Source organism: Oncorhynchus mykiss, chromosome 12, assembly GCF_057628025.1.
Source record: "Oncorhynchus mykiss isolate SJ-2025 chromosome 12, ASM5762802v1, whole genome shotgun sequence".
Classification (NCBI taxonomy): Eukaryota; Metazoa; Chordata; class Actinopteri; order Salmoniformes; family Salmonidae; genus Oncorhynchus; species Oncorhynchus mykiss.
The window spans coordinates 94,814,563-94,842,229 of NC_143033.1; the positions used below are offsets into that span (position 1 = coordinate 94,814,563).

Genomic DNA, 27,667 nt, shown 5'->3' on the forward strand with positions numbered 1-27,667 from the left:
CCAAAACGCTCTGCTGCTAAAAAAATACATTCAAACTTCAAGAATATTTCAGTGAGTGCAGATTTTTCCTTTTGTCCAGTGTATTTTGCCTTTTGAACCCGGCACCCAAAATGATTTTTGCTACTACAAACTTTAGAGTTGAGGACACCAATTACTCATTCTAATGTTGTTCGTGAGCCATGCACCTCCCATGCAGCATCAGAGGCCTGTTCAAGAGGATGTAATGTTCCAGAACGTTCAGATAGAAATGTTTTGAGTAGAACAAATCTGATAGAAATGTTTTGAGTAGAACAAATCTGATGGGAATGTTTTGAGTAGAACAAATCTGATGGAAATGTTTTGAGTAGAACAAATCTGATGGAAATGTTTTGAGTAGAACAAATCTGATAGAAAAGTTTTGAGTAGAACAAATCTGATTGCCTGTCAGATAGAACAGGGAGTCATATCAGCTCTATTCATTCTACTTCGATCAACAACATTTAGAATGTTTCACATCACTGAATAGACCCCAGTTGATCCCCACCTGGCTGTAGCAGGAGAGGAGTGACCTCAGGTCTGGAGTTCAGCTCAGCAGCCTCAGCTTAGAGTAGGATGAAGGTGCACCTAGACCCTGATCTGAGGTCAGTGTTGCATTCTTCCCCCTGATGGTTAAGGTTAGGTGAGGGTAAGCTGATCCTAGATCTGAGCCTTTGGGTGACTTCTACCCACAGCCCTCAACTATAGTCATGAATCTGTTCACTCCTCCCTTCTACTTCTCTTCTTTACCTCTCCCTAAAGAGCAGAGGAAGTCCCACTGTTCTAGAGTGCATGAAGGCAATAAATTAAATTTGAACTAAAGGATGCATCCTCTGAGAGGGAGTTACTCAACAATCTTTCTCACAAAACCCAATACAACCTCTTGGCACTAGTTTGTGTGTGTTGCAATGTGTCATTATACTGTGTAATAAATATATAACTGTGTAACAATCTATGTTTTGTAATGATTGGCTACTCGTGTAATGTTGAACTATGTACAGTGGGGATGAAAGATACATAATTATTACAAGACCTGTAAATGGCTCGCTAACCTGCAGAAGAAATGGATAAAGATATACATGTCACACTCAAACACACATCATTTGGTTTATTTACTGTCACACCATGAGAAGGTTCTCCATCATTCATGTAACCTGTTTCCCTTTTATATCCTGTTGGTCATTCAGCTAAACAGCTGGCAAGCGTATCATTTTAAAGGAGAAAGAAAACTTTGAAATACAATATTGAATTCCTATCAGACAATGGAAGATTCATGGATGGGTTGCCAGACTTGTTTGTGCTTTAGCCAACTCTTCTCTGTTTGTACTTTGTCATGCGATATGATAGAAGGGCTAAAGCACAAACAGACCTGGCAACTAAGCCAGCAAATGTATATACTCAAACAACAGCAAAGTAAGCATAGTTAAGAAGTGAATCAGAGTACACCCAAACCCGCACCCCATCACCCCACCCTACCACCAATAGGATGTGAAGATCATGACCCTGACATCTGCATTCAAGACACTGCTCATATCAAAGATGGTGGATAAATGAAGATGTCCCACTCAGGCCTTTTACCATGGAAAAAAATGGTCACAGTTCCGGTCTGCTTAAGGGGTGTTCTCCCATAGACACCAATGTGATAACAGCTGGGTCTGGTCTACTTAGTTCATGGACTGCATATGAACCAGAAAAAATAAGGGAGTAGGATGTCTCGCTTCCTCATTCGTCTCTGCTCATATCACAGGCTGTCAACAACCTGAGAGCGAGAAGAAGCATATAAAACAAAGATGGCCAAGAGAGTGGACCATCTTACAGCACCGTACATAGAGTTTGTTGGGACTGCACCATAAGGTTTGTCAGTTGTTTAAGGGAACATTATTCAAAGTTCAAAGTGAGAAATGTAAATACATGCACCTATGATATCATCTGTTATTAAATAAATACCATCTGTCATCTAACATGCAGTGTTAAAAGGTATCTTGACAGTGTTATTACACCTAAAGGCTGAGCTTATAATGCCTTCATAGGAGAGAAAAAAGATCCAGATCTAATGTCTGTGGAAAGGACTGAACCCAGACTTCAAAAAGAAAGACAAAGAACGTCGCAGAGAATTGAGACCTGCTGCAATGCATTTTTCAAATAAGATTTTGTAAAACAAATTGGCAACTCCTGTTTCCAATTTCCCATTTTATTCACATACAAGGGAGCTGGTGGTAGACTGTTTCAGTCTCACCATTTTGTATTTTTATACAATTTTACATATTTTTCCTGCAATCACAGACAGTTCATTGTGGTTGTGCAAGGGAGAGAGGAGGGAGATGAGTTATTCTGTAATCTTCTCATCTCTCCAAGCAACTATTATTCTCAGCTGCCAAATCATACACACAAACCCTTCCTCCCTCCATCTCTTCCTCTCCCCAAACCCTCAACACACCACCACCTCTTGTTCTCCTGAGAAACAACCCTCTAAATGAACCCTTCCCTTCTCTGTCTCCTCAAACAACAACATTACAGGCTACTGACAAGATCGTGGGTCTGACCAGACTGGGGGTCTGACAAGACCGGGGGTCTGACAAGACCGGGGGTCTGACCAATGTCACCGTTCCGCTTTTTCCTTTATCACTCCTTCACACCTCCTCTTCTTCCTTTCTTCTCTTCCCTCCTCCTCTCTCTCGTATTCTATCAGTTTTTCCGATAGCGGTTCTTAGGCTTGTCTCCGCATCCAGTGGCCTCGCAGGAGGACAGGCCGGGGGGGGCCTTGCCTGGGTTGATGCTGCTTAGAAGACCCGGCAGCTCACTGGTGATGGCCTTCTCGATCTTGTCCAGCAGGCAGCCGCCTGAGTAGGAGCACTGGGCGGACAGGGACTTGAAACTGCCAATCGGATTCACACCGAAGAAGTCCTGGTAGGCTTCACGGTTGGGCAGGTCGAACTTGCTCACGTTGGTCTTGGCCAGGATGGACTTGAAGATGAAGAACTTGTCCGGGTCGTCCACGATCTCCTTGAACACCAGGTCCGGGTCACTGAAGTAGCTCATCTTGTCCTTGAAGGTCTGAACGTAGCGGTCCACCAGAAGTGCATGGATGCGCACCCGGATGGCATGCTGGCGGATGAAGGCGATCTTGTTCTCCATGCGGTTCTCGATCACCTGGTTTAGGTCTTCCAAGAGGGAGATCTCCTCGCGCTTAAACAGCTCGCGACTGGTGTCGGGTGCGTAGTCGAAAGGCCAGAAAGAGCTGACGTAGACCCTTGGGGGCTCTGTGACGTTGATGAGGGGTGCTAGCGACCAGAAGAGGGCACCGTAGACACGCATCAAGTCCTGGGTGGCCAGGTTGTCTGCCTTGTTGAGGATGATGCGGATCTGGGACTCACGGCCCTTCAGCTGGCGGAAGAGCATCTCCAGCTCCAGGCCCACGTCCAGCTTGGTGGGGTCAAAGGTCACGAAGATGAGGTCGGCACGATCGATGAACCACTGGCACACATCGTTGAAGGGATAGCCTGGAGGGAGGAGGTAGAAACAGGGTCATTTAACATCAATGTCTTGAACAGTCAGGAGTCATGGTTGCATTCCATTTAACACCAATGTCTTCGACAGTCAGGAGTCACGGTTGCATTCCATTTAACACCAATGTCTTGGACAGTCAGGAGTCATGGTTGCATTCCATTTAACACCAATGTCTTCGACAGTCAGGAGTCACGGTTGCATGCCATTTAACACAAATGAGGCTAGATTGATTCTAAATGTCAATTTTTCTATTTTAGGCATTTATCAGACGCTCTTATCCAGAGCGACTTACATCTTAAAATGAATGTAGATTATTATTACATAACACTCATTATTATTTATTGATGTAGATAGATGTATAGGTCTAATTGTGTAACATAAATCTTAGAGGTTGACAGGTTTTTAGGGGTCACCACTGTCTTAAAATTCCTCGGTCTATCTGATGATAAGAGGTGATCATGTTTAATATTTCATGTTCATGTGAATTTGAACTGAAGATACTGTAGCGATGAAACTTAGAAAAACAGCCATGGCAAAGCTGTTGGACTGACAGTCGCAATGACTTGTGTTTGAGCCCCGGTCGTGCTGCCGCCTGAATTTGCTACAAGATCTTCAGCTCTCCTGCTCTCTGTGTGCCTTACCTCTCTCCTGCTCTCTGTGTGCCTTACCTCTCTCCTGCTGCTTGCGGTTCTCAATGATTCCAGGCGTGTCCACGAAGGTGACGCGCTCCAGCAGCTTGTGGGGCATCTCAATGCCAATCAGCTTCTCAAGAAAGCTCTGCCCAAACTTCTCCAGGGGCGAGAAGGAGCGCGAGCTGTCGGCCGCCATGACGATACCCTCTATGGAGCGGGTCTTCTCGCCGTGCATGATCACAGTGAACTCAGAGGTAGTGGGCTCAGCACCTGGCATACAGAGGGAGAGAAAGACGGGAGAAAGATGTGAGAGAGGGAGATGGAAAAGGGGAACAGGAAAGAGGAGAAGATGCAGAGAAGAATGAGAGAAGATGATAGAGCAGAAGAGGAGGAGTAAGTAGGTAGAGTGAAGAGTTAAGTACATCAGAAACCAGGTGAAAAACCTAAATGACTTCAATTACCTCAACTAACCGCACATTGACTCGGTACTGGTACCTCCTGTATATAGCCTCGTTATTTATATTTTATTGTGTAACTTTAAATACTTTATTTACTAAATATTTTCTTAACTATATTTTCTTAAAACTGCATTGTTGGTTAAGGGCTTGTAAGTAAGCATTTCACAGTAAGATCTACTACACCTGTTGTATTCTGCACATGTGACAAATATATTGATTTGATTTGAAAAACAGGTACATCAGAAACCAGGTGAAAAAAACAGGTGCATCAGAAACCAGGTGAAGAAACAGGTGCATCAGAAACCAGGTGAAGTTTGAAGGGGCTTACCTGTGTACAGCTGGTAGGGGCTGTCCTTCAGGCCAAGCAGGTAGTTGATCATGGAGGACTTGCCTACACTCCAGGGCCCAAGGAACAACACCATGGGCTTGGAGGTGATCTCCCCATCTGTCAGGTAGAGAGAGGAGTTGGTGATGCTGGTTATAGAGCCGTGGAGGTTCACTGCACTCATGACGACATGGAAGACCAGAGACATAGAGCCACTCCAGTACGTCTGAAACCTAATCTGATAAATCACAACAGCCTGTTCACCGGGAGTGTATTCAAATGGAAACAACCGCTGGCATACTGTTACCTACAATTACACTCAAATAAAGAGAATGAGACGCTTCCCTGAAAGTAAGTCGATGTTCATAAGATGGTCAACGAAAACTTGAGTTGTTCTAAGCTGGCCAGCTGACAACGTAGAAAATGTTTTGCAAAGGTTCCAGACCTCTCTGTGTCTGAGAACATGTTTCTCAACTGTAGGGGTCAGGAACCAGTGCAATGGCCAATGGGATGCAGGCTTGATGCTTCCTCAACCACAGGCTGCATGGTGCACATGCTTGTAGGTGACAGACAATAAAGTAGCATATGACAGCAAAGCTAGACCACGAGCAACTATAGAAATTGTAGTTTTTCACCGGAGTTGCTTTCATTAGTTTGATGGTGATGCAATTTCTATACAGAATGTTAGACATGCCCTGCATTGTGGCATTCCCATTTCTATGTCTGGCACAGAGCGCAGGCATGCACTGAGTGGACAAAACATTAGGAACACCTGCTCTTTCCATGAGAGAAACTGACCAGGTGAATACAGGTGAAAGATATGATTCTTTATTGATGTCACTTGTTAAATCCACTTCAATCAGTGTAGATGAAGGGGAGTAGACGGGTTAGAGAAGGATTTTTAAGCCTTGAGACAATTGAGACATGGATTGTGTGTGCGTGCTATTCAGAGGGTGAATAAACAAGACAACATATTTAAGTGCCTTTGAACAGAGTATGGCAGTAAGTGCCAAGCACACCGATTTGAGTGTGTGAAGAACTGCAACGCTGCAGGGTTTTTCACAGTCAACAGTTTCCCATGTGCATCACAAATGGTCCACCAACCAATGGACATCCAGCCAACTTGACACAACTGTGGGAAGCATTGGAGTCCACATGGGCCAGCATTCCTGTGGAACGCTTTCAACACCTTGTAGAGTCCATGTCCTGATGAATTAAGGCTGTTCTGAGAGGAAAATGAGGTGCATCTCAATATTAGGAAGGTGTTCTTAATGTTTTGTGCAGTCAGTGTATTGTATTTTGTCCTCAGTAGTGCAATATATAGGGTGTAGGGTGCAGATGCATCCCAAGGGTGTGCTGGGCAGAGGATTCACTAAACATAGTAAGACAGCCTAGTTACTGGACAAAAACTAAATATATCTTAGCAGCAGCATACTGCCAATGATCTCAGACAAACACAGAGGAGCAACATGGAAGAAAGAAGCAGAACAGCAACATGACAGACAGAACAGCAACATGACAGACAGAACAGGAACATGACAGACAGAACAGGAACATGACAGACAGAACAGGAACACAGACAGAACAGGAACATGACAGACAGAACAGGCACATGACAGACAGAACAGCAACACAGACAGAACAGGAACACAGACAGAACAGGAACATGACAGACAGAACAGCAACACAGACAGAACAGCAACATGACAGACAGAACAGGAACATGACAGACAGAACAGGAACATGACAGACAGAACAGGAACATGACAGACAGAACAGGAACATGACAGACAGAACAGGAACATGACAGACAGAACAGGAACATGACAGACAGAACAGGCACATGACAGACAGAACAGGAACACAGACAGAACAGGCACATGACAGACAGAACAGGAACATGACAGACAGAACAGGAACATGACAGACAGAACAGCAACATGACAGACAGAACAGGCACATGACAGACAGAACAGGAACACAGACAGAACAGGAACACAGACAGAACAGGAACATGACAGACAGAACAGGAACATGACAGACAGAACAGGAACATGACAGACAGAACAGGAACATGACAGACAGAACAGGCACATGACAGACAGAACAGGAACACAGACAGAACAGGAACATGACAGACAGAACAGGAACACAGACAGAACAGCAACATGACAGACAGAACAGGAACATGACAGACAGAACAGGAACATGACAGACAGAACAGGAACATGACAGACAGAACAGGAACACAGACAGAACAGGAACACAGACAGAACAGCAACATGACAGACAGAACAGGCACATGACAGACAGAACAGCAACATGACAGACAGAACAGGCACATGACAGACAGAACAGCAACATGACAGACAGAACAGGAACATCTTTTAAAAGATTCCAGAAAATCTATGTATTTCTTTGCAGTCACTTGATAATATTGAGGCCTGATTCATTCCTTGGCACGTGTATCATCGCAGTCCAATTCCCTGTATTCTACCTGAGGCTGTTCTGCTGCCATAGACTGGAGAAGGTCTGGTGACTGTTCATCGCCAAGCAGAAAAACAAGCCCCAGCAGGAAAATGAAAGGTGAACACAGAGGAGGATATATAACCTATGAAAGGAATGGATCGGCCTTCAACCAAACCAAAGCAAGCTTTGTAATGGGAGGTTGTCGGAGATGACCACAAAGTCACTTAAAAGCGACCAGATGTTGTTGTCTGTATATCTGCATGTCAGAATTACAGAGAGAGTCTGAAAGTTGATCAGATCTTTAGTATAGAACTTTCCCCAGGTTGTATAGGATTTAATACTGATGGTGCTTTTTACAACCTTGTGCCCTAGTATTTGTTCATTGTCAGAAGCACCCTTTCCCACCCTTACCTGCTTATTTTGCTTAAGCCAGTGCTGCACATGCACCCCTCTTTACATCTTTGATCCAATGGGGTAGTGCCTTTAAGCATCCCAATTGTAATGGACCAGACCTCAGGGAATCCTTTCATGTGTAACTGCAGATTGAGGATCTCCCCTTATTAATTGATTAGTATAGAATTAAGAGGCTGAGTTAGAATGGTATACTGTATTTACTTAGTATCAAGGGGAAATATGTCCCTCAATTGTTTTGTGAACGTTCAGTCATATAATCAGATTCATAAAATGACCTCGTACATTACTTTCATTTTCCATTACAGTAGGTCTTTGAAATGCAAATGATTTCTGCTCAAGTTTACAGCAGTTCAAAGTGATGTGAATGAAAATGCCTATGTCACAACTGATGACAATTGTGACATACAGGATCATTTGTTTGCGCCAAACAACCAAACTGGTCCATACCAAGGACCAATGGCTGGGGTCCCGGGAGTGTGAAAGAGGGGGGTGAGCACTTCAGCCAGTGCCATGCTTCGGCAAAGGTCCCCCCACTATACCAACCTGTGTTCCCATCCCCAAGTGTTCGTCCGCCTGTTAGGTGAGGTGGGGATGAGGTGGGGATGAGAGAGGGAAAGTGAGAGGGAAGGAGAGATGTCGGGGCATGATCATGTTTAACTGGAAGTGTCAAACATGCAGATCTATAATGGATGAAGTTGAAGGTTACTGGACAACAGGTGGCGGGGGGGGGGGGGGGGGGGGGGGGATCTGTGGGATCCAGATTAATCATTCCTTCCTGTGCACTGCACTCCACACAGTTCAATTCATTATGTGTTCCTTCCTGTGCACTGCACTCCACACAGTTCAATTCATTATGTGACAGTTAGTCAAATTACAGTAAAGAGAGAGAGAGACAAAGCAACATCTTCAAGGAATTTCTCAGTCAAGGGAACAAACCATTGCTTCGATAACACCTGGCTCCCTCTAAACCTTTTTAACACCGTATCTGAGTATTCTGGGATGGCTTAGCACTTCCTATAAAACCTTTTATTCTGATTATGTCAGGAGGTTCAGTATTTGTATGAAGGTTAAAGACCATGCCAGGCCACAAGAGGGCGAGCTTTGCTTCAAGATGGGGAAGTGCAGTTGGGTCTGCACAGGTTGACCAAGGAAGGAGGGAAAGTCATCCCCCCGAAGACATGTTATCAAAAATAACATTAACACCTCCTATGAATATCCTGTTTATAATGCATTATAATGCCTTTTCTAACGCCTTATGGGCTATGCATAATGCATTATAATGCACAACAACATGGGTTATAATAACTGCTTAGTAACATCTGTAACAATACTGCAATAAGAGTTATATTAAGGTACTTAACTTTTAAACCCTTAAAAAATCTTTAAAACAAAAACAAAAAAGTTGAACATGCCTACACTCAGTCACCATGTCAACCCAAACAAGGAAACCACACACACACACACACTTAGCCTGATCCCAGATCTGTTTGCGCTATCATGTCAACTAATAAATGAAAAGGTGACATGATAGCACAAACAGATCTGAGATCAAGCCAACACACAATAACAACCTGAAACAGTGTGCTAAGCAAAGCCCTCCCTGTACCTGAGATCTCATGTGCTCTGAGCTCGTTGTACTTATAGGCCTGTTCCATGGGCTTGATGGCTGAGTGGTAGATCTTACGTAACTTCTGAATAGCAGCTGGAGGGGGAGAGAAAGAGAATGAGGGGAGGATGGTAAGAACAGGGTTCAAATTACAGTGGGGGAGAGGAGAGGCTGGGCACCCCCCCATAACAATTAGGACCACCATATTAATTTAAATATCAATGTCAGCCCCCCCATAACAATTAGGACCACCATATGAATTTAAATATCAATGTCAGCCCCCCCCCATAATTCTCAAAAATATAAATGTCGGGCACCCCCAAGTGGCTTCGGGCAACCCCAAGAGTCTATATATTTTAAATGTGGTATTGGGCACCCCCAAGAGTCAAAGTATTTGAACCCTGGTGTCCATGGTAAGAAGGAATGTAGATGGAATGAGATAGAGGGAGGGAGGTAGAGTTGGTTCATGTAAGAAGAAAGGTAGAATGGTGAGAGAAGATAAGACAAGGGTAAGAGAAGGTAAGACACGGGTAAGAGAAGGAAACATAATAAGATAAGGAGTGTAGATGAAAGAAAGGAGACAGAGAGGTAGAGTACAGGAGTTTCAGTTAAACAGGAGAGGAAGAACGGTAAGAAAATGTTAGATAAATGACAAACAAGTCATTATAGAATGAGAATGAGTTGGAGAGTTCAGAGAGAGAGAGAGGGATGGAGAGAGAGGGAGAGAGAGAGAGAGGGAGGGAGAGAGGGAGGGAGAGAGAGAGAGGGGAGGAGAGAGAGAGAGGGAGGGAGAGAGAGAGAGGGGAGAGAGAGAGGGAGGGAGAGAGAGAGAGGGGAGAGAGAGAGAGAGGGATGGAGAGAGAGAGGGGAGCGAGAGAGAGGGGAGATAAAAGGAAAACAGATTAAAAACAGAAGATTTGGGACTCGTTAACACTAACGATGTTACCCATTAGCACTAATGGAGAAGAGGTCCATTAAGGCTCTGGCACCACGTGTTTCTTTCTCTAACTAAAGCTATAGGGTGTGTGCCAAAAACCACCCTATTCATTATATAGTGCACTACTTTTTTACCAGAGACCTATGAGCCTGGTGAAAAGTAGTGCACTATATACGGACTAGGGTGTAATTTGGAACGCACTCATACACAGGCAAGTACCCACAGACCCATAGAGGATCACCCATCATTACTTTCTATGATGTGCTTCATTAACCCATAGATTAGTATAATGACACATCAGAGCAGGACAGGGAACATACTGAGTACATTTATCGAAACAGAAATATTCATTTTTCTCTGTAATAACACTACTGGTGTTTGACAGGTAATTAATAGACACGAGAAATTCAAAACCAAATCTGCATCCCGAATGGCATCCTATTCCCTATTTAGTGCACTACTTTTGATCAAAGCCATATGGGCCCTGCTCAAAGGAAGTGCACTACACAGGGAATATGGTGCTATTTGGTACATGTCCCATGTCACACCAGGTGCAAAAATGTCTTGTGAATATCTGCAAAGTGCTCTACTGCATGTCTTCTTGTATCTCACAATATCTTTGTAATAATGCTAATGCTCAACAATGACATTTGATAACGTCAACAATATCTAAAGCTCTACAGCCTATTAAGATGGGATCATACTTGATATTTAGGGACAGGAGTTTTTCTTTACCATGTGACCTGACCAGGAACAACTGAAAGCCTCAGTAATATATTTAACCTATTATTTACCATGATAGTTTTCTGCTGCGTTCTCCTCAGAGGCCAGCCTCAGTGTCTCGTCGATGTGTGATCTGTCTCTCAGGATGTGGCTCAGGACATCCTCCACCTCCTCCTCTGTGGAGAGAAACAGCAGATCTGAAGTCAGTCTCTGCTAGTGAATCTTTGCACATTGGACTGGATTAACTGGCATGACAGATGAGGCTGGTAGGGGGCAAATGGGAAAGGTTTGTATGTGCTAAAACATTATTTGCAATCACAGCCCAAAAGTGGCATAATTTACTGGTATGACCCCCCTCTATGGCTGCTGCCTCCCAAATGGTTCCCTATTCCGTACATAGTGCACTACTTCCTGAGATTGTAAATCCTGTTTTAGGACAAAACATCTATATCACTTGCATTGGCAATGTAAACATATGTTTCCCATGCCAATAAAGCCCTTTAAATGTAACTGAATTGACAGAGAGAGAGGTGCTGACTGTTGTGTGTCGTAAACGTTCCAGTAGAGGCTTTACAGTGGCCAATTACCACCATGTTACATCAAGGGTCTTTTCAATCAGTAAATGCGCTGTCTCAATCTCTCTCTCTATTGCTGGGGTCTACAGGGATGGGTGTCAATCTAGAAATAAAATGACCAATGGATTCTAAAGCATAAGAAACAACAACTACGAAATGAACAACTGTGTGTCAGTCAGTGGCACCATACAGTATGTGAATAACAAAGCCAGAGGATGAATAGAAGTGATATGTTCTGTTGTATAAACTGAGGAAAACAACCCTGTGTGATGTCAAATCCAATCAAAATCAAATGTTTTGGTCACATACACATGGTTAACAGATGTTATTGGTCACATACACATGGTTAACAGATGTTATTGGTCACATACACATGGTTAGCAGATGTTATTGGTCACATACACATGGTTAACAGATGTTATTGGTCACATACACATGGTTAGCAGATGTTATTGGTCACATACACATGGTTAGCAGATGTTATTGGTTACATACACATGGTTAGCAGATGTTATTGGTCACATACACATGGTTAACAGATGTTATTGTGAGTGTAGAAATTCTTCTGTTTCTAGATCCAACAGTGCAGCGGTATCTAACAGGTCAAATCTAATAATTCCACAACAAAACCTAATATCTAACACATTCCACAACTAAACCTAATATCTAACAAATTCCACAACTAAACCTAATATATAACAAGTTCCACAACTAAACCTAATATCTAACAAATTCCACAACTAAACCTAATATCTAACAAATTCCACAACTAAACCTAATACACACAATCTAATAAAGGAATGGGATGAGAATATATAAGTATAAAATATATAGATGAGCAGTGACAGAGTATAAAATATATAGATGAGCAGTGACAGAGTATAAAATATATAGATGAGCAGTGACAGAGTATAAAATATATAGATGAGCAGTGACAGAGTATAAAATATATAGATGAGCAGTGACAGAGTATAAAATATATAGATGAGCAGTGACAGAGTATAAAATATATAGATGAGCAGTGACAGAGTATAAAATATATAGATGAGCAGTGACAGAGTATAAAATATATAGATGAGCAGTGACAGAGTATAAAATATATAGATGAGCAGTGACAGATGAGCAGTCGGACCAAAATGCAGCGTTGTGATGATTCATGTTTGTTAAATAAAGGAAAAACTATACATGAATAAACTACAAAATAATGAAATGTGAAAACCTAAATAGTCCTATCTGGTGCAAACACAGAGACAGGAACAATCACCCACAAACACACAGTGAAACCCAGGCTACCTAAATATGGTTCCCAATCAGAGACAATGACTAACACCTGCCTCTGATTGAGAACCATATCAGGCCAGACATAGAAATAGACAAACAAGACATCCAACATAGAATGCCCACCCAGCTCACGTCCTGACCAACACTAAAACAAGGAAAACACACACGAACGATGGTCAGAACGTGACAAGAGCGGCTAAGATACAATAGATAGTGAAGGATGACAGTACACATGAGATGAGTAATGCGAGATATGTAAACATTCTTAAAGTGGCATTATTAAAGTGACCAGTGATCCATTTATTAAAGTGGCCAACATCAGTTGTACTGCAAGCACCTTTCCTCAAACTCAGCCACAGGCTGCGTAGCTACCATACAAGTCCTCTCATATAAGCTGCAGGCAGGATATTCATAGATATTCCTGTCTATCTGTCTCCCAGGCCCAGAGAAATTCCTGTCTGTCTCCCAGGCCCAGAGAGATTCCTGTCTATCCGTCTCCCAGAACCAGAGAGATTACTGTCTATCCGTCTCCCAGAACCAGAGAGATTTCTGTCTATCCGTCTCCCAGAACCAGAGAGATTCCTGTCTATCTGTCTCCCAGAACCAGAGAGATTCCTGTCTATCTGTCTCCCAGAACCAGAGAGATTCCTGTCTATCTGTCTCCCAGAACCAGAGAGATTCCAGTCTATCTGTCTCCCAGAACCAGAGAGATTCCTGTCTGTCTCCCAGAACCAGAGCGATTCCTGTCTATCTGTCTCCCAGAACCAGAGAGATTCCTGTCTATCTGTCTCCCAGAACCAGAGAGATTCCTGTCTATCTGTCTCCCTGGCCCAGAGAGATACCGGTCTATCCGTCTCCCAGAACCAGAGAGATTCCTGTCTATCCGTCTCCCAGAACCAGAGAGATTCCTGTCTATCTGTCTCCCAGGCCCAGAGACATACTGTAAGTGGAGAGAAGAGGGGATGTTGAATGAGAGATATTTATATCCAGTTACATGGCTGTGGGATGAACAATTCCTCCAGGAGGGTTACATTTAGAAGTGTCCCCATTCATTAGCATTCTAGCATTCTGTGTGTGTGTATGTGTGTGCGTGCGTGTGTGTGTGTCTGTGTATGCGTGCGTGCGTGCGTGATCTCAACATTTGAATATCTATGTTATTTATTGCATGTGATCACAGCTGCTACTACAGTATGATCAGTTCTTTAATTAGACTGACTGCTGAAAATACAGGTTTGTTTCACGTAGCCATGGTTTCACAATAACACCATAGATAGTGTTTGTGTGTGTAGTGGGGGAACCCCCAGTTTCATAACAACCTGGGACAGGAGTGTGCACACACACACGCACACACGCACACTCTCTCTCTGCTCCACACCCTAACAACCCCATTGTCATAAAGAGGGGAGAACACGTCAGACTTTCTCTACCCCTCTGCTTCACCTCCTCCAAATATAACCCTCTGTTGTAGACTTATCAGCCTGTTAGGACTGTCCTTGTGTGCCCATTACCCAGGAACAACCATAATTTTATGGCCCCTGACTGTACCGTACAGGGGCCACTAGGGGCCCACAACCAGGTCAGGTTACACAGCAGCACTACAGCCATAGAAATATAACTACTAGAACAGGTTTTCCCATTCAAGTCAATATTCTGTGATGGGTGGACCAGTGGCCATATTGACTGTACCCACAGGAGTAATACCATGTCAGCCATATTGAGTGTACCCATTCTGAGGTGGTCGGAGGGGCTTTGACTGTTCTAGTAATTATATTTCTATTTTTATTTTATTTATTTTTTACCCTTTTTCGTGGTATCCAATTGGTAGTAGTTACTGTCTTGTCTCATCGCTGCAACTCCAGTACAGACTCGGGAGAGGTGAAGGTCGAGAGCCATGCGTCCTCCGAAACAACCCAACCAAGCCGCACTGCTTCTTGACACAACGCACATCCAACCAGGAAGCCAGCCGCACCAACGTGTCGGAGGAAACACCGTACACCTAGCGACCTGGTCAGCATGCACTGCACCCGGCCCGCCACAGGAGTTGCTAGTGCCGGCCAAACCCTCCCTTACCCGGACGACGCTGGTCCAATTGTGCATCGCCCCATGAGCCTCCCGGTCGCGGCCGGCTGCGGCAGAGCCTGGACTCGAACCCAGAATCTCTGGTGGCACAGAGATCACTGCGCCACCCGGGAGGGATGTAATTATATTTCTATGACTACAGCTACAGAGCAGAGCTATATTTATGGGCAACTGGGATATCACCCTGTTTCATACTGCTACACCCAGGGGGTCGTGAAACTCGGATGCTGCCTTCGTTGTTGGTCCTATCACGGGAGATCGGTATTTGACTCTTAGTCGAGACTGCACCCTAAACTATACGAACAGAACAAACTGCACCCTAAACTATACGAACAGAACAGACTGCACCCTAAACTATACGAACAGAACAAACTGCACCCTAAACTATACGAACAGAACAGACTGCACCCTAAACTATATGGACAGAACAGACTGCACCCTAAACTATATGGACAGAACAGACTGTACCCTAAACTATATGGACAGAACAGACTGCACCCTAAACTATATGGACAGAACAGACTGCACCCTAAACTATACGAACAGAACAAACTGCACCCTAAACTATACGAACAGAACAGACTGCACCCTAAACTATACGAACAGAACAAACTGCACCCTAAACTATACGGACAGAACAGACTGCACCCTAAACTATACGAACAGAACAAACTGCACCCTAAACTATACGAACAGAACAGACTGCACCCTAAACTATACGAACAGAACAAACTGCACCCTAAACTATATGGACAGAACAGACTGCACCCTAAACTATATGGACAGAACAGACTGCACCCTAAACTATATGGACAGAACAGACTGCACCCTAAACTATACGAACAGAACAAACTGCACCCTAAACTATACGAACAGAACAAACTACACCCTAAACTATATGGACAGAACAGACTGCACCCTAAACTATACGAACAGAACAGACTGCACCCTAAACTATACGAACAGAACAAACTGCACCCTAAACTATACGAACAGAACAGACTGCACCCTAAACTATATGAACAGAACAAACTGCACCCTAAACTATACGAACAGAACAGACTGCACCCTAAACTATATGAACAGAACAAACTGCACCCTAAACTATACGAACAGAACAAACTGCACCCTAAACTATATGGATAGAACAAACTACACCCTAAACTATATGGACAGAACATACTGCACCCTAAACTATATGGATAGAACAAGCTACACCCTAAACTATATGGATAGAACAAGCTACACCCTAAACTATATGGATAGAACAAGCTACACCCTAAACTATACGAACAGAACAAACTGCACCCTAAACTATATGGATAGAACAAACTACACCCTAAACTATATGGACAGAACAAACTACACCCTAAACTATATGGATAGAACAAACTACACCCTAAACTATATGGACAGAACAAACTACACCCTAAACTATATGGATAGAACAAACTACACCCTAAACTATATGGACAGAACAAACTGCACCCTAAACCATATGGACAGAACAGACCACACCCTAAACTATATGGATAGAACAGACCACACCCTAACTATATGGCTAGAACAGACCACACCCTAAACTATATGGCTAGAACAAACTGCGCCCTAATCTATATGGCTGGAACAGACCACACCCTAAATATGGCTAAAACAAACTACACCCTAAACTAAAGGAACAGAACAATGGATGCAAATTCTCTACTGCATTGTTTCTCCTTCGTAACTGAACATATTGACAAAGGATTTACCTAGACAGTAAACAGAGAAGATATTTATTATTGAATCATACATTGTTATTTTTAACTGAATCACCTGAATAACACAAAGTCATAAATGACATCCTGTCAGCCAGTACTGTTCATTTTCACCTGTCAATCAGTCATGGTTACCAAAATTGTACCTCCTAAAAATGTTGTCAGAATGAACGTGAAAAAGCCAGACATCAAGTTCTCTTCCCTTCAAACATGATCAGACCACATGCATTCCTCTGTACTTCCCCCTCAGTCCAGTCACCACCAAATGTTCGCCCACAAACGTAGAGCAGAAAATGTTCCAAAGCTCTGGCCCTGGGAGGTATAATGTTGGAGATGTCTGTCCAGATCAAGCTGAACCAAGGATCAAAATAAATAAAATCTAGTAATATTGCTCTTGGCATGGTTTTGTCATCTGAGCTGGAAACTAAACTACGAGGAGGGGCGTGGGCCTGGAGAATGGAGGTCATGCCAGGTTACTTGTGTAATTGTCACAAATCACACGGCTGGTGGTGACCGATGTGGGGCAGAGGCTCAGAGAAGACCTCATCAATAACTGGACCACAAAACTGGTCACATAAGTCAGACTTGGTCAAAGAGGAGAGACTATTTTTGGACAGCTGTTGGTCAAATCAAATCAAAGTGTATTTGTCACGTGTGCCGAATACAACAGGTTCACCTTAGAGTGAAATGCCGAATACAACAGGTTCACCTTACAGTGAAATGCTTACTTACAGCCTCTAACCAACAGTGCAATTTCTAAGTAAAAAAAAGAAGGTATTAGGTGAACAATAGATAAATAAAAACAGTAAAAAATAATGAAAAATAACAGTAGCGAGGCTATATACAGTAGAGAGGCTATATACAGTAGAGAGGCTATATACAGTAGAGAGGCTATATACAGTAGCGAGGCTATATACAGTAGCGAGGCTATATACAGTAGCGAGGCTATATACAGTAGAGAGGCTATGTACAGTAGCGAGGCTATATACAGTAGCGAGGCTATATACAGTAACGAGGCTATATACAGTAACGAGGCTTTATACAGTAGCGAGGATATATACAGTAACGAGGCTATATACAGTAGCGAGGCTATAACATTTGCGAGGTTACATACAGTAACGAGGCTATATACAGTAGCGAGGCTATATACAGTAGAGAGGCTATATACAGTAGTGAGGCTATATACAGTAGTGAGGCTATATACAATAGCGAGGCTATATACAGTAGCGAGGCTATAACAGTAGCGAGGCTACATACAGTAGCGAGGCTATATACAGTAGCGAGGCTATATACAGTAGTGAGGCTATATACAGTAGCGAGGCTATAACAGTAGCGAGGCAATATACAGTAGTGAGGCTATATACAGTAGTGAGGCTATACACAGTAGTGAGGCTATATACAGTAGCGAGGCTATATACAGTAGCGTGGTTATATACAGTAGCGAGGCTATAACAGTAACGAGGCTATATACAGTAGCGAGGCTATATACAGTAGCGAGGCTAGATACAGTAGTGAGGCTATATACAGTAGTGAGGCTATATACAGTAGCGAGGCTATAACAGTAGCGAGGCTATATACAGTAGCGAGGCTATATACAGTAGTGAGGCTATATACAGTAGCGAGGCTATATACAGTAGTGAGGCTATTTACAGTAGCGAGGCTATAACAGTAGCGAGGCAATATACAGTAGTGAGGCTATATACAGTAGTGAGGCTATATACAGTAGTGAGGCTATATACAGTAGCGAGGCTATATACAGTAGCATGGTTATATACAGTAGCGCGGCTATAACAGTAGCGAGGCTATATACAGTAGCGAGGCTATATACAGTAGCGAGGCTATATACAGTAGCGAGGCTATAACAGTAGCGAGGCTATATACAGTAGCGAGGCTATATACAGTAGCGAGGCTATATACAGTAGCGAGGCTATATACAGTAGAGGCTATATACAGTAGAGGCTATATACAGTAGCGAGGCTATATACAGTAGTGAGGCTATATACAGTAGTGAGGCTATATACAGTAGCGAGGCTATAACAGTAGCGAGGCTATATACAGTAGCGAGGCTATATACAGTAGTGAGGCTATATACAGTAGTGAGGCTATATACAGTAGCGAGGCTATAACAGTAGCGAGTTTATAACAGTAGCGAGGCTACATACAGTAATGAGGCTATATACAGTAGCGAGGCTATATACAGTAGCGTGGTTATATACAGTAGCGAGGCTATATACAGTAGTGAGGCTATATACAGTAGCGAGGCTATAACAGTAGTGAGTTTATAACAGTAGCGAGGCTACATACAGGCACTGGTTAGTCAGGCTGATTGAGGTAGTATGTATATGCATTGTAGGTATGGTTTAAGTGACTGTGCATATATGATGAACAGAGAGTAGCAGTAGCGTAAAAGAGGGGTTGGCGGGTAATGGGTGGTGGGTGGCGGGACACAATGCAGATAGTGCGGGTAGCCAATGTGCGGGAGCAACGGTTGGTCGGGCTAATTGAGGTAGTATGTACATGAATGTATAGTTAAAGTGGCTATGCATATATGATAAACAGAGAGTAGTAGCAGTGTAAAAGAGGGGTTGGGGGGAGGGCACACAATGCAAATAGTCCGGGTAGCCATTTGATTACCTGTTCAGGAGTCTGCTGTTGGTCAAGTTTGGTCATTTGAATAGAAATTCAGTCCTATATGTGAGAGGGGATTTTATGTCATCACTGTACATGTGGAGCACACAGAGTATCCCTTTTAAAGGATTGTGACATTCTGGGGACATGATCCCATCTAGTACATATTACAGATGGACACAATCTGAAATACATCTATTACAACATATGTAATAGGAGTGTCATTACACAGTATAGAGCTTTATAACCTGCCTTGAGTGTCAAGGCAACACAACTTTACTTCTGCCATAATGACTGCTCCTTGTGCTCATTTAATTGAACAAACACATAAACAACACTATATTTAGTTGTTTTAATTTTCCTCAGTTGGGTGTACATTTGATTTGAGACACTGAAATGTTCACCGATCTACATGAATAATGAATCATATGGAAATCAATTAATACCAGAACACAGACTTTCACATTTGTGTCTTCATGTCTGTAATTGAAACCATTCAATCACAAATCAGTATTTCTCACATTTAACATCATTCTAACACATATCTTGAATGACAACAGATTTAAGCTATCGAGTGACTTCCACAGTCCAGTGATCTTTTACAGAAATACTTGGAATGAAAGTAGAACATCTAAGCCATGTAGGATCCCCGGGGCAGTCGACCAGCTGGATCTCAGGTTTAAAGTTCCAGAAGAAACCAGCCAGGATGAGGATACGTGACCTTCTAAACTCCCCTCTCCACTTAGCTGGGGTGGGAAATCCGCCTCACCCCTATCATTCAACACCTCACCCCCAACACTGCCCACATGCCCCCAGGCGCTAAAGAGATCCTCTGGCTAACTGGACTGTTCCTTGGCTACACCAGGGTCATGTTCATTAGGGCATGCAGCGTTATCCGTTTCAAAACATTCTGCAACAGAAAATGAAAATGAGTGTTTCTTATTGGACAAGGAAGTACCTTTTTTTGTCCACTTTTTCTGTTTGGTGCCTAATGAACACAACCCCGAGTCATGATACCAACCATGGGAGGACTGAGCCTTCCTGGTGGGCATGGTGTTGAGGCCAAAGGCCTGGACCTCTGACTCTAGTTGCAAGACTTGGACTCAATCCACAAGATTATTGGCCAAGTCTCAAAAGAAAGCTGCATCAAATGACCCAGAACAACGACGTAGTGGCCACTGGGCATCGGAGTTATTTGTTAACTAGCTCCTGCAGTTAGCATATTTTATTGACATTTAGACTGTTGATGATTTTCATTTTCAAATGAACATACTCAACAGCATCAGCTCTGATTGGGAGTCGTAGAGTACATCTGCTGTTAGAAGGTACAGATGGAACTATGTTTACACTGAGCAGACATTAAAAACGGCAAACATCCGTTAAGCTTTTAGTGCAGTGGGCTAAATCAGGGTCACACACAGTGTTTCTTAGCAGTCTTAAACACATCTACAAAACTATCCACCTCACACACATGGCTACGGGCTAAAAATAAAAAGCACCTGTACCATGTCAGATACAGAGTTGAAATGTATTCCATTTTGAGTTTGCATCCCAATAGTACACTTTATATACATCACAGTAGACTGAAATATAACAAAACCCAATAGTACACTTTATATACATCACAGTAGATTGAAATATAACAAAACCGTGTGAAATACAAACACAGGATTTTCTAAGTAGAAAAAAAAAATGTTTATTAATTATGAAATTATGAAAAATTTGAATAACATTCCACCCATGAGGCCACTAGGTCATTTGACTTCAGGAAAGAGCTACTACCACATTAAACCACATAAAACCCAGAGGAACAGGCGTCCCATGTTAAACATACAAACACACTCCTCCTATAGACACAGGCCTCCTGCTGCTTTGACTCCGCCTCCCTACGCTCTCCACCAGTGTCAACTGTTGAATGGCAAAGACAGACACTGTAGCATTGTGTCAACGCTAACCAAGGGAAGTGATTACGGGGGGCCTTGAAACTGTCTTGTGCCAGAGTAAGAAGGGAGAGGATAGTGAATGCTACAACACGCCACAGCAAATAATTGTTATGAGCATATTCTACCGCTCAGACTTAAAATGAATGCTAGACAGATGCTCCTTTCAGCGCCGGTAGGCTGCTGGTGGCAGCGCCATGGTAGTGATGACACATGCTGCCTGGTTAAGGCTTACTTCTTCACTGCCCATGATAGTGGAGTCAACCTGCTAAAAATAAAGACTGCACAATGTTGCTCTCAGCACGGCCCAAGAACAACCAACAACCAAAGGTTAGCAGGGTGGAACAAAGGGAGGATAGGACAAAATAGTGCCTTTCAACAGCTTCAACAACAATAGTGTATTGTATCTGCATAAAGAGTGTCTTTGATAGTCTGATACCTGGTACAGAGATCTGTTAAAGTGGTCTGGTACAGAGATCTGTTAACGTGGTCTGGTACAGAGATCTGTTAAAGTGGTCTGGTACAGAGATCTGTTAAAGTGGTCTGGTACAGAGATCTGTTAAAGTGGTCTGGTACAGAGATCTGTTAAAGTGGTCTGGTACAGAGGTCTGTTAAAGTGGTCTGGTACAGAGATCTGTTAACGTGGTCTGGTACAGAGATCTGTTAAAGTGGTCTGGTACAGAGATCTGTTAAAGTGGTCTGGTACAGAGGCCTGTTAACGTGGTCTGGTACAGAGATCTGTTAAAGTGGTCTGGTACAGAGGTCTGTTAAAGTGGTCTGGTACAGAGATCTGTTAAAGTGGTCTGGTACAGATGTCTGTTAACGTGGTCTGGTACAGAGGCCTGTTAACGTGGTCTGGTACAGAGGCCTGTTAACGTGGTCTGGTACAGAGGCCTGTTAAAGTGGTCTGAAACAGAGGGAAGTTACAGTGAATGAAGATCGGTGAGGCCTGGGGATGTCTGTGAGTCTCCAAACCGGCTAACACTCTAGGTCTTAAAATAGTGGAGAATTCTCTGCCCCCCTCCTCCTTCCATCCCCTGACTCATTGTAGGGCTATTTCTGGCCACAGGGGGTACCAGCTCCAAACGCTTTAGCACCTGTTGCTACCCCCCAGCAACCAACCATGCCCTGCACAAGCCTCTATGTGTTGTTGTCAACCATTTTTGTTATAAGCCCGGGAATGAACCACAGAAACTCTATATTAAATAAATGTTCTTATTTTTTTCCTTAACTTTTTTGGAATAGGAGTTGGGCCTAACTTCACTAATTTTACAGTCTATAATGATCATTCACAGAATGACTTGTCTCTGTAACGATGACACTAGATCAGTGTCACATGGGTTTGACAGTCATGTGTGGATCAGAGTATTCCATCCATGGAGATGAATAGTGTGGTTAATAATGATCTCTTGGTAATGAAAGTGTATTTTAGATAGTGATGCTGCTCCTCTCTGATGGAAATCCCCTGGCCCGGTGTAAAGGTTGCCTGAAACTCCCCGTGGCCCAGAGTAAATCCGCAGGGTTTAAAGACCTAGCGGGCTAATCATGTCAACGCTAATTTAATTGACCTCTGCTCCCTGGTGGTGCAGCAAGCACAGCAGAACTTCATCTGGAGGTTTTACACTGATATTAGATGTGTATGAGAGCACACACTCAGACACGCACTATAGCACACACACACACACACACACACACACACACACACACACACACACACACACACACACACACACACACACACACACGGACAAGACACTGCAATCGAAGCAGGACGTTTACAGTGCCTTGCAAAAGTATTCACCCCCCTTGGCATTTTTCATATTTTGTTGTTTTACAACCTGGAATTAAAATAGTTTTATTTACACAACATGCCTACCACTTTGAATATGCATAATATTTTTATTGTGAAATAAATAAGAAATGTGACAAAAAAACTGAAAACTTGAGCTTGCAAAACTATTCACCCCCCGAAGTCAATACTTTGTATAGCCACCTTTTGAAGCTGCAAGTCTCTTGGGTTATGTCTCTATGAGCTTGGCACATCTAGCCACTGGGATTTTGGCCCATTCTTCAAAGCAAAACTGCTCCAGCTCCTTCAAGTTGGATGGGTTCCGCTGGTGTACAGCAATCTTTAAGTCATTCCACAGATTCTCAATTGGATTGAGGTCTGTGCTTTGACTAGGCCATTCCAAGACATTTAAATGTTTCCCCTTAAACCACTCGAGTGTTGCTTTAGCAGTATGCTTAGGGTCAATGTCCTGCTGGAAGGTGAACCTCTGTCCCAGCCTCAAATCTCTGGAAGACCGAAACAGGTTTCCCTCTATTTAGCGCCATCCATTATTCCTTCAATTCTGACCAGTTTCCCAGTCCCTGCCGATGAAAAACATCCCCAACGCATGATGCTGCCACCACCATGCTTCACTGTGGGGATGATGTTCTTGGGGTGATGAGAGGTGTTGAGTTTGTGCCAGACATAGCATTTTCCTTGATAGCAAAAAAGCTTACGTTTAGTCTCATCTGACCAGAGTACCTTATTTCATGTGTTTGGGAAGTCTCCCACATGCCATTTGTCGAACACCAAACGTGTTTGCTTATTTTTTTCTTTAAGGAATGGCTTTTTTCTTTCCACTCTTCCTTACAGCCCAGCTCTGTGGAGTGTACGGCTTAAAGTGGTCCTATGGACAGATACTCCAATCTCCGCTGTGGAGCTTTGCAGCTTCTTCAGGGTTATCTTTGGTCTCTTTGTTGCCTCTCTGATTAATGCCCTCCTTGCCTGGTCCGTGAGTCTCTTGGCAGGTTTGTTGTGGTGCCATATTCTTTCCATTTTTTAATAATGGATTTAATGGTGCTCAGTGGGATGTTCAAAGTTTCAGATATTTTTTTATAACCCATCTCTGATCTGTACTTCTCCACAACTTTGTTCCTGACATGTTTGGAGAGCTCCTTGGTCTTCATGGTGCCGCTTGTTTGGTGGTGCCCCTTGCTTAGAGGTGTTACAGACTCTGGGGCCTTTCAGAAAAGGTGTATATATACTGAGATCATGTGACAGATCATTTGACACTTACATTGCACACAGGTGGACTTTATTTATTGAATTATGTGACTTCTGAAGGTAATAGGTTGCACCAGATCTTATTTAGGGGCTTCATAGAAAAGGGGGTGAATATATTGGCCTGCACCCCTTTCCGTTTTTAATTTTTTTAAATTTTCTGAAACAAGTTATGTTTTTTCATTTCACTATTTTGTCTATGTCCATTACATGAAATCCAAATAAAAATAAATTAAAATTACAGGTTTTAATGCAACAATATAGGAAAAACACCAAGGGGGTGAATATCTTTGCAAGGCACTGTATGTGCAATCTTTACATACCTGAGAGTACTAGAGAATATAATGTAAGGTATTGCATACTTTTGTTACACGATACAGTGCATTGCGAAAGTATTCGGCCCCTTGAACTTTGCGACCTTTTGCCACATTTCAGGCTTCAAACATAAAGATATAAAACTGTATTTTTTTGTGAAGAATCAACAACAAGTGGGACACAATCATGAAGTGGAACGACATTTATTGGATATTTCAAACTTTTTTAACAAATCAAAAACTGAAAAATTGGGCGTGCAAAATTATTCAGCCCCCTTAAGTTAATACTTTGTAGCGCCACCTTTTGCTGCGATTACAGCTGTAAGTCGCTTGGGGTATGTCTCTTATCAGTTTTGCACATCGAGAGACTGAAATTTTTTCCAATTCCTCCTTGCAAAACAGCTCGAGCTCAGTGAGGTTGGATGGAGAGCATTTGTGAACAGCAGTTTTCAGTTTTTTCCACAGATTCTCGATTGGATTCAGGTCTGGACTTTGACTTGGCCATTCTAACACCTGGATATGTTTATTTTTGAACCATTCCATTGTAGATTTTTCTTTATGTTTTGGATCATTGTCTTGTTGGAAGACAAATCTCCGTCCCAGTCTCAGGTCTTTTGCAGACTCCATCAGGTTTTCTTCCAGAATGGTCCTGTATTTGGCTCCATCCATCTTCCCATCAATTTTAACCATCTTCCCTGTCCCTGCTGAAGAAAAGCAGGCCCAAACCATGATGCTGCCACCACCATGTTTGACAGTGGGGATGGTGTGTTCAGGGTGATGAGCTGTGTTGCTTTTACTTGCATTGTTGCCAAAAAGTTCAATTTTGGTTTCATCTGACCAGAGCACCTTCTTCCACATGTTTGGTGTGTCTCCCAGGTGGCTTGTGGCAAACTTTAAACGACACTTTTTATGGATATCTTTAAGAAATGGCTTTCTTCTTGCCACTCTTCCATAAAGGCCAGATTTGTGCAATATACGACTGATTGTTGTCCTATGGACAGAGTCTCCCACCTCAGCTGTAGATCTCTGCAGTTCATCCAGAGTGATCATGGGCCTCTTGGCTGCATCTCTGATCAGTCTTCTCCTTGTATGAGCTGAAAGTTTAGAGGGACGGCCAGGTCTTGGTAGATTTGCAGTGGTCTGATACTCCTTCCATTTCAATATTATCGCTTGCACAGTGCTCCTTGGGATGTTTAAAGCTTGGGAAATATTTTTGTATCCAAATCCGGCTTTAAACTTCTTCACAACAGTATCTCGGACCTGCCTGGTGTGTTCCTTGTTCTTCATGATGCTCTCTGCGCTTTTAACGGACCTCTGAGACTATCACAGTGCAGGTGCATTTATACGGAGACTTGATTACACACAGGTGGATTGTATTTATCATCATTAGTCATTTAGGTCAACATTGGATCATTCAGAGATCCTCACTGAACTTCTGGAGAGAGTTTGCTGCACTGAAAGTAAAGGGGCTGAATAATTTTGCACGCCCAATTCTTCAGTTTTTGATTTGTTAAAAAAGTTTGAAATATCCAATAAATGTCGTTCCACTTCATGATTGTGTCCCACTTGTTGTTGATTCTTCACAAAAAAATACAGTTTTATATCTTTATGTTTGAAGCCTGAAATGTGGCAAAAGGTCGCAAAGTTCAAGGGGGCAGAATAGTTTCGCAAGGCACTGTATGTAATACATTACAGTACATTTGTACAGTGCATTGCGAAAGTATTCGGTCCCCTTGAACTTTGCGACCTTTTGCCACATTTCAGGCTTCAAACATAAATATATAAAACTGTATTTTTTTGTGAAGAATCAACAACAAGTGGGACACAATCGTGAAGTGGGACACAATCGTGAAGTGGAACGACATTTATTGGATATTTCAAACTTTTTTAACAAATCAAAAACTGAAAAATTGGGCGTGCAAAATTATTCAGCCCCTTTACTTTCAGTGAGAGCATCATGAAGAACAAGGAACACACCAGGCAGGTCCGAGATACTGTTGTGAAGAAGTTTAAAGCCGGATTTGGATACAAAAATATTTCCCAAGCTTTAAACATCCCAAGGAGCACTGTGCAAGCGATAATATTGAAATGGAAGGAGTATCAGACCACTGCAAATCTACCAAGACCTGGCCGTCCCTCTAAACTTTCAGCTCATACAAGGAGAAGACTGATCAGAGATGCAGCCAAGAGGCCCATGATCACTCTGGATGAACTGCAGAGATCTACAGCTGAGGTGGGAGACTCTGTCCATAGGACAACAATCAGTCGTATATTGCACAAATCTGGCCTTTATGGAAGAGTGGCAAGAAGAAAGCCATTTCTTAAAGATATCCATAAAAAGTGTCGTTTAAAGTTTGCCACAAGCCACCTGGGAGACACACCAAACATGTGGAAGAAGGTGCTCTGGTCAGATGAAACCAAAATTGAACTTTTTGGCAACAATGCAAGTAAAAGCAACACAGCTCATCACCCTGAACACACCATCCCCACTGTCAAACATGGTGGTGGCAGCATCATGGTTTGGGCCTGCTTTTCTTCAGCAGGGACAGGGAAGATGGTTAAAATTGATGGGAAGATGGATGGAGCCAAATACAGGACCATTCTGGAAGAAAACCTGATGGAGTCTGCAAAAGACCTGAGACTGGGACGGAGATTTGTCTTCCAACAAGACAATGATCCAAAACATAAAGAAAAATCTACAATGGAATGGTTCAAAAATAAACATATCCAGGTGTTAGAATGGCCAAGTCAAAGTCCAGACCTGAATCCAATCGAGAATCTGTGGAAAGAACTGAAAACTGCTGTTCACAAATGCTCTCCATCCAACCTCACTGAGCTCGAGCTGTTTTGCAAGGAGGAATGGGAAAACATTTCAGTCTCTCGATGTGCAAAACTGATAGAGACATACCCCAAGCGACTTACAGCTGTAATCGCAGCAAAAGGTGGCGCTACAAAGTA

General features: G+C 42.9%; 1 protein-coding gene across 2 annotated transcripts in view; it reads right to left on the reverse strand.

Moving 5' to 3' along the window:
• Positions 1-1,108: 1,108 nt before the first annotated feature.
• LOC110485264 (sarcalumenin) overlaps positions 1,109-27,667 on the reverse strand; it is a 33,418-nt gene continuing 6,859 nt past the window's right edge. The window contains exons 2-7 of one of the 2 annotated variants that reach the window (XM_090191523.1): positions 11,158-11,262; positions 9,427-9,522; positions 8,364-8,393; positions 4,941-5,057; positions 4,191-4,424; positions 1,109-3,515 (exon numbers count right to left, since the gene is read on the reverse strand). In XM_090191523.1, the coding sequence (XP_090047649.1) occupies positions 2,701-3,515; positions 4,191-4,424; positions 4,941-5,057; positions 8,364-8,393; positions 9,427-9,522; positions 11,158-11,262 (1,397 nt within the window). In that variant the 3' untranslated portion in view covers positions 1,109-2,700. The remainder of the gene's footprint in view (positions 3,516-4,190; positions 4,425-4,940; positions 5,058-8,363; positions 8,394-9,426; positions 9,523-11,157; positions 11,263-27,667) is intronic. The other variant, XM_090191524.1, reaches the window with a different exon arrangement.